Source organism: Emydura macquarii, unplaced genomic scaffold (assembly GCF_026122565.2).
Source record: "Emydura macquarii macquarii isolate MOO-44397 ecotype Brisbane River unplaced genomic scaffold, CSIRO-AGI_Emac_v2 contig_3220, whole genome shotgun sequence".
NCBI lineage: Eukaryota > Metazoa > Chordata > Testudines > Chelidae > Emydura > Emydura macquarii.
In genome coordinates, this window is record NW_027133357.1 from 4515659 (window position 1) to 4529036 (window position 13378).

Below are 13378 nucleotides of genomic sequence, written 5' to 3' on the forward strand. Positions count from 1 at the left end.
GAAATCCTCTCTCATTTCATAGCTTCTTGCTTTTCCCCCTGCCTATATCTAGAATAAGTCGCCTGTTGAGGAAAGAAACGGTTCCAGTTATTAAACGCTGCCCTAGTCTGGGGGAAAAGGGGACAAGGCGGAATGTTACCATGTCTAGTAACTGATAAACTAAACACATGACTGTTCCTTTAGAAGTGCAAGTAGTGTATGTTTCTGATCCTATACCAGCATGGTAAATTAAATAGGGATATTTTTGTCCTGGTTGGTATTCTGAATGGTGTGTGTACACCCGTTCTCTTGGTAACTCTGAAATACATTTCTGTGTGATAGAGAACCAAAATGTCCTTGAATTTTCCATCTGAAAGTCCGTGTCAGGGCCAGAAAGTTGCACATTGTTTCCACAGTTGTTTTCTGCCCTCTTGTGAAGTTCTACAGAAATCCACATCTCTGGGTGCAGCAGCATCTGTGATAGCAGTAGAAACCCTTTCTAATGTGCTCTTAATGGTTGAAGCTAAGAGCTCTTCTGTAGCTGAGCCTTTCATAGACTCGGCTAGTCAGTTTGGAAGGATTTGGATGAAAAAATGTCTTTTATACAGGCCAAAAATTTCAAACTTGGGCCCTGACCCGACAACCAGATCCACTAGCAGAGTTTCAGTGAAATAAGTGGACTGCCCCAAGCAGGCAAGAATCCATGCTAACATATCCACAGGCTCAGTACCAGGGTGCCTATAGTCAGTCACCTAAATCAGTCTTTCAGCACCTAAAGACTGGTGGATCACTCCAGCTGCTCTGTTCTGTACGCTTCCCTGAAGCTCTAGTATTGACCACTGGCAGAGACCGGATGCTAGGATAGATGAACCATTGGTCTGACCCAGTGTAGCAGTTCTTATGAAATAAGTGGCTTGATTTTTTTTCAGATGCTGAGCACCTATAGCTCTCCTCAACTCCAGGCAACCCAACCTGTTAACATTAATTGTTCTCTCATGTGAAGGGCTGATCCAAAGCCCATTGAAGTCCATTGCAGTCTGAGAGCAATTTTCATCCTAAGGTTCCCAAGGATTTTTCTTTATGGTGCAGGATATTCAAAGGCACAAAAGGGCAGTTTGGTACCCAACTCTTGTTGAAAGGTGCCTGCATATCTGACATCTGGAAAATCTCTCCCTATCTTTATTTGTGATTTTGATGTATAAAACAAAGTACTATTCCAATTTACAGGGGTGCACCCTGCTGATAATGAAATGGATATCATCCAACTGTAACAAATGAGCATTCACGCCATCAGATGCAATGTGGGCCCACATCCTGCAGTCCGATCTATGCAGGTTTCACAGACTCTTAGGTTTTAAAGTCCCGAAGGACTTTTGTGATCATCTTTTCAGACGTCCATAACACAGGCCAGAGAACCCCATCCAAAAATGTCTGCATCGAGCCCAGAACTTCTGTTTGAACTAGGTCATATCTGGCAAACCCAGGCAGAGCTCCAATGGAACGTCCACGTAAATCAGAGCGGGGGTTGCGGGCCTGAGGAACCAAACACCGTAGGACAAGTTCAGGCTTCTATTATCTTCTGCTGAAACACTGGTGGAGGAGCCCCGAACAGAAATGCACACAGAGATAGTTGCAGAAGTGGAAAGTGACTGCAGACTCTCTTCTGCCAGCAGATACATATTCTGTGGGTCCTTGACAATCTGCTGAGCCATCCACTAGCCCTATCCCATGGTGTTTTAATTGTACAACATCCCAAATGTCTGCAGGCCCAGAGAGCGGAAGGAGGTTGAGGGAATAGGTTTTGGGCCACTCCATCAGTTACATTTCATACCATTTTTCTATTAACCTGGGCTGTGAAATACCTGCAATGGTTCATTTAGTGAGGGCCCGATCCTGTACCATTGACATCAGTGGAGCTTTATTCATTTTATTTATTAATTCTGGTATCAGCAGAAGGTTCTAGCCAAGATCAGGGCCCTGTTGTGCTAGATGCTGTACATTCCCATAGGGAAAGATGGTCTCTGCCCTGAAGCGCTCACAGTCTAAATATACAAGACAGAGAAGAAATGGGAGAAATGAAAGACTATTTGTGCCCATTTTAAACTGAGACACAGATGTAGTGACCTACCCAGGGTCTCACCAGAAGTCTGTGGCAGAATTTGGCAAAATCGTCCCTCCTCTCCTAGGGAAGGAGCTTTGTCATTGACTTTAATGGGACCAGGATCAGGCCTCAAATGCACACCAGACTGCCCCCTCTTCACTATCACCAGCACTGTTCTATTTCTGGGATGTGTATTTTTAGAAGCACTGGGCTGCATGACTTTCTTGCAGATGCTTCTTGACATTTGTCTGCAACAAACACAAATTGCTCTTGCACTGCTGGGTTACCAGGCTGAGCCTGTGGCTCCCCAGAGTTCTAACAGCAAGGAAAACACCCCTAAAAACCAGTAATGAGCACATCACCTAAACTAGCATAATTATCTGTGCTCTTGCATGCAAAATTGCTGGGCTCTGTGGTCTTTTCCCATCTTTTGATTTTTTGTTTTTGTTTTTCACTGTTTGGTGTCACTGTGCTTAATGTGGCTGCTCACATGAGGACAAAGGGAGACCAGGATCTGGGCCTTATCTACACTTAGGAATAGCCCAGACTGAGCCAACGGTGGCTAGCAGTCTGTCTAGTTGGATTAACAAATATAGGTACGGAAGACTGGGGCTTGTAGCAAAAAGGTGGCAAGTGTCTACTACTTGGTCCAATGCCTAGCACAATGGGGGCCTTATTTTTGTTGGTCCTTAGGCTCTACTGTAATACACATGATTAATAATTGAGTTAATTGAGGTTTACTCCTTCAATATTTGTATTACAGAAGCACCTGGAAACTTCAAGTATGATCAGCATCCCATTGTGCTAGGCTCTGTACATACATAGAGACAGCCTCTGCTCCAAAGAGCTTACAGACTAAATGGACAGATCAGAAGGGTTGGAAAGGGAAATGACTCACTCAAGAGAAGACACACAGGCAAGAAGAGAACTGGGTCTCCTGATTCCCACTCCATTGGGCTGCCCACTAGGCAGCATTGCCTTTTAGACATGCTCTCGACTATGCTAACCTGTCGATACTGGAGCAGCTACAGCACTGGCTGAATCAGGGCCATTCCTAAATAGAGGCAAGGCCTTGGGCTGCTCCCTCTTTGAGGCAGACAAAGTGCCTTGCATTGGTAAGCTGCCCTGTACATTTACAGTGCTATTGTATAGCAGTAGTTTAAATGATTATTTTTCCCCCTGCAGATGATAAATACAGTTAAAGATGCATCTCTGCTCTTGATACTGTTTGGGAATTAATAGCCATCTGTCTAGGCACTTATCTATCCCCCATTACCACCAGAGCTGAGCATCTCATGGTCATTAATGTATTCATCCTCACAATGCTTTTATGACTTAAGGAAGAATTGGTATCCTCATTTTACATCGGGGGAAAATGAGGCACAGAGCGATGGTCTGTTCCAAAGCCTTGTGCAGATGCTAACTCATTAATCCACACCAATCCCGTGTGTTGTATATATTAGCCCCATTTTACCAATAGGGATTCGAGAAACTGAGGTACAGAACATAGCTGTGAGGTGCCCAAGGTCACCCAGTAAAATGATGGCAGAGTCAGAGATGAGAACTTCCACACCCAAGCACAATCCCTCCTGCCTCTTGCATAAGAATACTTCTGGGCTGAAAACACATTGCAATCACACAATGCACAGTAATCACACATCTTCCAGCTTCGTATTCAATGTGTGATGGGTCTTGGAGCCTTTGCTATGGTATCTAGTTTGCCTGAGGCATATTTAATACATTTTTATAGACCGTGACTGGCCGCATCAATTATTAAGCTAATCCCATGAGTACTACATTAAGGCAGCATTTGCATTGCAATGTTGATGCAATATTAAGTGTGTCTGGTAAGTCAACCCGCTCTACACTTTGCTCTAAAGCACACTGAGTGATCTACCTTTTCACCAACAGGTCACATACATTAGGGATGCAAAAGGCCTGTAAGGTCCTATCTGGTCCATCCCTCACAACAAGAGAAGGACTGTTCCTTAAAATATATTTAGTACTTTATCCTCTCTAAGTTTAAATAACCCCCCCAAAGAGATTGAATTACATACTATATAAACAGTGCCCAGACTTATCTATCCTCTCTGACCTTATACAAATTCAGGAGGACAAAGACCATCATATCATCAATAGGTACGAGGGAACCCGAGTATTTTTCGTAGGGCTCTCTATTTCTTGCTTGGTACAGCTTTCCATCTCCTCTTTAGCTGCAGCTGTGAACTGAACAGACTCTTTCATAGAGCTGCCTCCACTGCTACCTGGAGCCTCTTCCAAAGAGATCACAATTACTGTAATTCAGCACTTAGGAACTAAATCTACCCACCCCCTGGTACTGTTCAGCTATCCACTGATACTGCTCAGTTTTCAGACAACCACTCTGCAATTTATGGCCTGATGGAATCTGTGTTTATTTGGCAAATAATACAGGAGGGCTGTCCAAGTGTCTTCTCTCTGGGAAGATCTTAGCACTGATTGAAGGTGTGGCATTTAAAGGGTGATGGCAGCTCTTGCACTCCCCCATCACAATAGAATTAGACATGAGGTAAATGCATACTGTTCTTGAGGCTGTATTGTCTGAGGGTGTGATCTCACTCCCTCTCCTATGCCGCACAGACGGGGTTAGTAGTGGAAAGGAGGTTTTTAAGGAACGGATGCAGGAAATGGTGGAGTGATCCACTAAAAAGCAGTCTTCCAGCAGAGTCGGTTTCAAACTGCTCAAGCAGGGTGCTAGGAAGAGCTGGGGGGCTGGTGGGGTCATAGCTGGTCCTTGTGCTCATTAAAGATCTTATCACAAGACTATTCCTGCTGCAGTTCTGGTCAAATGCGATGGTGGATGATGGCATTCCTCCATCTCCCAGCAGCTCTAGCTTCCTCTCTCAGCTACCCAGCATATCCCTGTCGCATTGGCGGGGTCGTGTTTTATGGGGCTCAGCCGCGGCAGGACTGGATCCTAGCTCAGGATAAGCCAAGAACGCTCCATGCTCTGGTCTTAGTCGCTCTTTTTGGGCTAAGTTTTCAAAGAGCCCCGGTCCCAGATAAAGAACTCACGCCCTGCTGTGCAAAGGTGGGCCCAGGGTCTGTACAGACTAGGCTGTAATGCCCTGGGGGCACAGTAGGAGAGAGATGAAAGGAGCAGAGGGAGGGGCGGAGCTGCTCTTACTCTCCTTCGCCCTTTTCTAAGAGGGTGGGCCCGGCGCCCATTGCCAGGTGCTCTTTACGCATGCGCAGAGCCAGAGCCGTTGGGGGCGTGGGCCCTATTCAACTGGAATTCCATCTTGTTTTAACGTTTATTTAAATGATCGCTGGTTGGGCAGGGGCCCGGCGCGTGACGCGCCGACGAAGAAATCACCGAGCGAGTGAAAGGAGGGAGATGTGACCTTTGACCCCCCTCCCCCCCGCGCCCGTGCGAAGAGCCCCGGCGGCCCCGTAGGCCAAGCGTCATCAGCAGCAGCGGGCGGTCACCCGGCCTTCTCGGCGCGCGGCGGGGCAGAGCAGAGCAGAGCGTGCACATCGTTTCGGGTCTGATTCAGACTTAAAGTGAGTGCGGGCCCTGCCCAGCCCCCCTTCCCCCCACTGAGAGCCCTGGGGGGGGGGCTGCCCCCCCCCCCACACACACACACTGAGAGGGACCGGGGCCTGCTCCTGCTGCTCCTCTCGCCTCCACCTGCTCCCTCCCGCATCATGGCCGGGGGGGCGGGCGACGGCGGCTCTCCCCACTGAGAGCCTTAGGATTCCCTCTCCCTGTCCCTCATTGGGAGCCTGGGGCCTCTTCACGTCCCCCATCCCCGTGACTGGGGGCCATGATAGGGGGCCCTGGGGCTTCCTCCCTCCACCCTTAGCGACTGAGGCACCTGACACCCCCCCCCCCCATTGTCATCAGTCTCTAGGGCTTTTACCAGCCCCTCTCTCGGGTCCTGGTGTCAGCTGTGCAGCGCCCTGCTCTCCCTGGCGTTCTGCAGAGCAGCTTGTCTGCCCCCTGCCCCAGAGAGTGGCTGCAGCATGGGGCTGTTGGGATGTGTGGCGGGGGCAGGGGTTTCTCACTTGCCCTGAAGTGAGTTGCGGTTGGACCCTCTTTAGTTGTTCATGCCTCCTCTGATTGACTGGCAACACCCCAGTTGTGTAAGAACTGGAATTGCCAGGCTGGATCAGACCAGGGGTCCATGGAGCCCACTGTCCTATTGGAGTCCAGGTAATGACTCACCCGCCTTATATTTAAGGTGTCAGCAGTGTTCTGTTTTCCCCAGGGAACAACTAAAGTGGTGCTTTCTTTGAGGTCACCTTTAGGCCTTGGTTCAAGGCAGGTTTTCCCAGTTCTGTATGACACCAAACTCCTCCCTGGCCCCTTTTGATCTCTCCGTCTCACTCACATTTCCAGCCTCACTCCCAAAGTAAGAGATGCTGAAAAGTTGACCTACCCTAACATTAAAATGTTGATGGGATGTAGAAGTCCAGTAGTCTTCTGAATTCTATACATTCCAGGGCTTATTTTAGTCGTGAGAAAAGTAACTTATCATTTTTGTGGTTTTGACCTTTTTTAAAATGGGTTTGCTCTCCATCATCAGTTTAGCTATCACTATCCCCATACCTGGGCCGGTGATGTAGTTGAAACCATTTTGTTTTGGAGCTAAGAAAGAAATAGGTTCAACACTAAGGCCTGGTCTACGTTTAACCATTTTACATTTAAGCTATGTCCATTAGAGGTATTATATAATTTTGTAACTGACAAGCTATGTGTCAACAAGGCCCTGTAATGCAGATGTAGTTTTGTCAGTATATCTACCTCTGCACTACAGGCTTATGCCGGCACAGCCATGTTGGTCGGGTGTATTCACTGACTGACATAGCTCTGTGGGCAGAAGTCTGTAGTGCAGGTGTAAAAATACTAACAGAACTGTGCTTTTACCAGTATAGCTTGTTTTACCATACCAGTTCAAAGTGCAGCTTTGCTAGTATAGTCATGTCCACACTAGGAGTGCTTTGCCGGTATAGTATATGAATATTCCCATACCAGTAAAGCACTCCTAGTGTAGATGTAGCCCAACTCTGCTTGAGCTGCTACAGCCTGCTGCTTCCGTGAAGCAGCATATGGCCTGGTGTACACTAGAAAATTAGGTCAATTTAAATTGGTCAGGGTATGTGAAATCCATACCCCTGAGTGGCATAGTTAAGCCCACCTAAGATAGTGTTGACCTAGCTACCACCTCTCAGGAAGGCGGTTTACCTATGCTGATGGGAGAATCCCTCCTGTTCATGTAGGTGGTGTCTACACTGACGTACTACAATGCTGTACAGTTACAATGCAGTTGTGCCGCTGTAGTGTTTTAAGTGTAGACAAGCCCTAAGTTATACTTTGTATTAGTATAAAAATGCTTATACGACTGCATCCGCACTGGAAGGTTTTGTTGGCATAAAGACAGCATAAAATGTTGCCTGCTAAAATTTGTCAGCCCCAAGGAGGTGTCTGTAGCTGATGCCCTTTCCTCCAGCAGCTTCCTCCCTCTGGATTTGTTCAGTGATCACTTAAATGCTTAGATGAGATTGTTTATATTCTGTTCTATATACTATAGGTTCTTGTATTCTGATATGGGAACCCTTTAAGACAACACTTCTGTATCCAAGACGTTAACTTGAATTCTTTCTTGTGGGGGGTCTGTTTCAGAATGCGTTACGTGGCCGCTTATCTGCTTGCTGTCCTGGGTGGCAACAACAACCCTACAGCCAAAAACATCAAGAAAATCCTCGACAGCGTTGGTATCAATGCAGATGATGAACGTGTCAACAAGGTTGGTTTCTTTGCATTAGTCTCTCTTGCCTTTTTGAAGTAGTAACAGGAATATTGCTGTCTTCCCTCTGTGAGAGTATGAGAAGCAGGTATCTTACATGCCAGTATCATGCAGAATATAATGTCTTAATAGTTTAATAGTGTAAATGGGCTTGTTAAACCTCTTTCTTGGTCTCTATAGCTTTGAAAAAGTCTAAGAATTCTTACAACTTGCCAGTTGGAAGTTCACTGGTGATTAGTGAAAACATAGGACTGGAAGGGACTGCCTGAGCCATTGAGTCCAGACTCCCAGTGGCTGAAGGGCACAGCTCCCACTTGCAGTGATAGAGGTACTGGGTTTGAATCTCATGGGAATCTTGACCAGAGGAGTAAAAATTGTGGCACTTGAGTGCAAAGTGCTGCTGTGGAGAGGAGCAAAGTTCAGGCCCTCATCTTCCCAGACTGCTGGAGGCGAAGCGTCCTGTGAAGATGATATCAATGACTCCTAGATGATTGTAGGCATTTGGACTTAGTCAAGGCAAAGAGAGTACTCGTTGTGTCCAGGTTTCAGCAAGAGAGAAAAGCACACTGCAGTGTGAATTTTTTGAGACTTGCAGCCTGGGAGGAAATCTGACAACTATTTTTCTTTCTTCCCAATGTACTTTTGTCACTATATACAATCTCTGTCAGTAACAGAGTACATAAACCGGTCTACAAATGTTCCCTTCTGGGAGTTTCACCTTTTGTCTTCTCTAAAAGCTTTAGTATTGATTCTCAACGAGTGATTCACAGTATGAACTACAGTATTAATTACTACTGGGGAAACGCTATACTGAAATAGTATTCATGAGTTTCTTCAGTAATTGACTGTCCTATATTAATGCCTCGCCCTGAATGGGAGGAGGGTGTGGGTAGAGAGAGAGACACACGCACACAGTTTGTGTCTAGATATTTATAAATAAAGATCTGTATGTGATGTAACCTTCTTGGCTGTACTATGTGGGTATGGCAACTGCAAAACAGACTGTGACAGAGCAAGGTGGCAGCAGATTTGTCATGTGGCCCTTAACCACTTTGAAGCAAAGCACATTAACACCTTATGTGAAAAACATGACTGGCACAAAGCAAGGCTATAGCAGCCTGCAGTCACCCTGGACAACATGTAACAGTGTTTGCAGTTCTTGCATTGATCTGACCTTGCATATATGTGTTCGTCTATAGTATTTGCTGAGACCTTCTACATAGACATCAGCGTGAGACTCCATCCATGAATATGAGTGATATTGGATGTTCAGTTCATTATTTGTAGTGCCAAGAGGCTCCAACTAAGATAGAGTCATCGTTGTAATAGGTGCTATGCCATGTAGGTGCTGTTCTGAGAAAAATGGAGTCTGAATAGACATGGTAGACAAAAATTAGGAGGGAAACGGGGGGAACAACTTGTTCAAGGTTACAGAACAGTTCAGTGGCAGAGCTGGGAATCTAGGATCTCATAACTCCCAGTCCAGTGTCCTATCTCCCCTAACTGTTGTGTTCCCAAAATAGCTTTAAGCAAATGCATGTTATGAGAAACTTTAAATGAAGGAATAATTTAATTTTAAAACTTTTTGGATCAGCTTTTTTAGTGTTAAAACATTAAAACCTTTGGCAGGTTCACAGACGCCTGATATTGCACCATAAGATGAAAGCACATTGAGCAAATGAGTATGCAATGACAAGTTACTGAACTTAGTTATTACTCCTAAAGTTTTCAAACATGTAGTTATTTCTGTTAAAAGAAAGTGTCATACTAGAAGTCTTTATCTTTTTAGAACAAATTCCATAGCAATGTGTCTAAAATTTCAAATCTGAATGTTTCTTTGCTATTTATGCTACGTAATTACACTTAGAACTAAATACAGCTTGGTCAATGTCAGTTTTTCACTTGCCTCCTTCCCCCACCAAAGTCACTCAGTACTGCACTGTTTAGGTTGCAAATACTGCAGAGTAATGTTTTTATCCTGACAACTGTTCTGTTCGGATCTTAGTTAAATTCTATGCCAATATTGCTGTTACTAATAGATCTTGTAAACTTTATCCCGAAAACCTACTTTTTCTCTCTAAACTACTCATTGTCCGTTTAACTCCTTAAAGCTCTGTTTAATTTTCTGTTGTGCATCCCATTGTTGGTAATGCATATGTTGAGGAATTACCAGTGTCCAGAGTCTAAACATACTGAACACCCAAAATTCCAGGATTGACCTCTTTCTTTTTCTTTCTCATAATAAAGGTCATCAGTGAACTCAGTGGCAAAGATGTTGACGATGTTGTCAATTCAGGTAAAAATGTATCAGATTTTAAGAACTAACTTGTGAGATTGAAGTAGACAGATCAAACTATTTGCATTTCTGTGGATTGATCTAAAAAGGAAATGCTGGGTTTCATATTGCTTAACTTAAGTAAATACCAGCAAAAATATTGATTTGCAAAGAAGTGTCTCTAGGCAGGTAATCTGTTACAAGCTTATTAAAATGCAGTAGGTGTTTGTCCCGGCAGCTCCATCAATGTTAAAGTGGGTTTGATTGTAAAAAGGTGTATGAATTCTTTCACTAAACCAGAAGATGAGCCTTCTATGCAAAGGCTTAAAATCAACTCTGACTTCAATTTATTTGAAGTAGAAATTGGATATTTCTCTATTTTATCCCTTCTAATGGAAAAACTCTCCCCTCATGACTATGGAAAACCACAGCAATGTAACTAGAATATGTTTGATTAGTATTATGAAATCATGTGGTCACCTAATTTTGAATCCTTGTTCAATTCTATTAAATTACAGATCCACAATGCAGTACTTTGGCATTTATCAAATTTAAATGTATATCCCCAACACAATACAGTACCTATTTTTCAGTTAACTTTTCCTGCTTCTGAAAACAACTTACACGCTTGTAAGCATTAAAATTAAAATAAAGTTGCCACCAAGATTCTGTTCTAGACTGAGCAGGGGATTGAGATTCAGGAATTCCTGAATTTCAACGTAGCATATGATACCACTTCTGTGGCCTGGGGCAAGTCACTTAGTTTTTCTGAATGTGTTTTCCCATCTCAGATATGGATATTCCCTACCTCGGAGAATGGGGAATTGTCAGGAGGCTTAAGTAGTCAGTGTTTGTACAATTGTTTTTAAAACAAGTTTTAAGTGCTGAGTATTAAGTTCACTACATTCCTTTCAGATTTGGTTCTGTGCTGCATTATAAAGACCATTCTGCCATGTGATGACTTTCAGAAAGATTAAAATTCAGGTCTTCACTGCCTGCGGATATTTTATTTCTGTGCAGTTTAATTTGTATAATTCAGAGCCACACTCTGAATTCTGAAACTGTGGCCTTGAGCATTGGAATAAATAAGTGCGAAGTTGAAGGCTCAGTTTCATTTTGATGTACTAGTTTTCAGCCCAATTCTCATTCTGCACACCAAATAATTTCCCAACACAAGTCAGACACATCAAGATTAGTTTTAAGTGACTTTCCTCCAATGTGAACAAAGAAATAATTTGAAATAATGGAACTAAAAATGGCCAAGTTCTCTTCATTTTGTGTCAGGCTCATTCTTTTTAGTGCATAACATATCTAATGCAGCTGCTTCTGAATTTCTGTCTGGGCAGCATTAATCTGTGTGTATATATTTGATTGGTTGCCTTCACATGTCTACTAAACACATGAGACAAAGGTTAAAAATTATTTCATTCATCTCAAGTGTCATCTTATACAGTGCTTTCTTGCTTCAGGTGTGCACATGTGCCCTGCGTCTGATATGATGTCCCGTACAGTGACATCATAAGAGGGAAGTGAAACCTCTTTTTACAGAGGTTACCTATGCACAACACATTCTGCTTAACTTTGAGGGCTCTTCGAATGAGGCTGTGTATGTGTGTTTTTATTTACAAGTCTCTCATTTCATAGGCCTCTCCAAGTTAGCCTGTGTTCCAGCTGGTGGTGCTCTTACTGCAGCTCCTGCTGCGTCTCCGGCTGCTGGTGGAGGTGCACCTGCAGGTAGGTCTCATTTTTGAGGGAGGGTAATTCATGGGTTCTGTGTGGGATTGAGAATGCTTCTTTCAAAGAGGCTCCCTTATTATCCATAAATAGAAAATCCATTAAAAATCTGACCTGAAGCATGAGCTTTCATAGCATTCCTAACTGTAGGAGATGCTGTTGTTGGTTTAAATGTAGACTACTTTTTTGGGGGGAAAAGTACACAGTGCAAATTTTTGAACTGAGATCAGATTGGGAAACATTTTACAGGAATGACTTGTTCATTTTAGCATAACACTTTGGTGACTAAAGATTGTATTTTCAAAAGTTACAGGGGTAAGTGAGGCTCAGGTGTCCCATTAAACGTCGATGGGATTTGTACACCTATGTCATTTGGTGCTTTTGAAAGTCTCCCCCAATTTGCACAAAAAAGCCTTAAAAATGAGGGACTTCTGGCCCAAAATTTATTTTCCTGAAGCATAACTTTTTATCACCTGCTTAAAGTGATATCTAGCAAGTGTCAGGGAGTGAAGGAATTGTTTAAAATTCACTTGTACTACATTTGACTCAATATAGGTGCAAACAGTATTCATTACTCAAACATTAAATTAACATGCACAAGAATGGTCCAGGCTTCTGTCACTTAGCAGGAGCTGCTAGACTTTCAAATATTAATTTGCATTTCTTTGACTCGCAGAAGAGAAGAAAGAGGAAGAGAAGAAGGAAGAATCTGAGGAGTCTGACGAGGACATGGGATTTGGACTCTTTGATTAATCACTTTGTTCTGGAAAAACAATAAAAATAGCAAAATCCAATCTAATTTTACACACAGACTTGATTTATCTACTAAAGATAGACTTCTTAGAGGGTGCTCCATCCAGAAATTCAATTGGATGCCTAATTCCCTTAGGCTCTGAAAATTCCAGCGGCCCTTCTTTATGAATGGATTAATGGTTTGTGAGGGACTGGGAACCATGGCCACTGGCTCTAAGTTTTCATACTGATTTATCAACTTCAGTAAAACCTGATAATGAGGTTTTCAGAAACATGTTTACTGCATTGCATTATTTAGTTACCAAGAGCATAAAGAAACATGGGAGAGATATAAGAAATGTTTTAAGGTCCTTGCATATGCATGCTCTCACCGGTTAACGGGAGCTATTCAGGCCTATTGGACAGCTGAAAACTAAGTAAGAAGGTCTGTGTCCTTGCTGCTGTGAGACCTGGTTTGTGAAATGTAACTGCTCTGTTCCTCTCTTTCCCCATCTGTAAAATGGGAATGGTACTTCACAGGTGTAATGTTTACAGAGTGCTTTAATATCCTTGGATGAAAGGCACTATAGAAATCTATTGCATTCAGAAGCTGAACAGCTTCCAACTATGCTCACCAGGCAAGGGTGTTGGAATGCTAGAAGTAGCAGACTGATTTGATCATAGAAACCTAGCCAATCTATTCCACTGTATAACTATTCAGTTGACCATGTTCTACAACTTCTCTATCCTGGAGTATCACAAAACTCC

General features: G+C 43.5%; 1 protein-coding gene across 1 annotated transcript; it reads left to right on the forward strand.

Moving 5' to 3' along the window:
* The first annotated feature begins 5452 nt into the window (after positions 1-5452).
* On the forward strand, positions 5453-12677 carry LOC137142351 (large ribosomal subunit protein P2-like). The gene is made up of 5 exons (XM_067531663.1): positions 5453-5623; positions 7746-7869; positions 10117-10165; positions 11789-11878; positions 12555-12677. Exons 2-5 carry the CDS (start codon positions 7747-7749, stop codon positions 12629-12631), a joined length of 339 nt encoding a protein of 112 aa, XP_067387764.1. The 5' UTR covers positions 5453-5623; position 7746; the 3' UTR covers positions 12632-12677.
* The last annotated feature ends 701 nt before the right edge of the window (positions 12678-13378 follow it).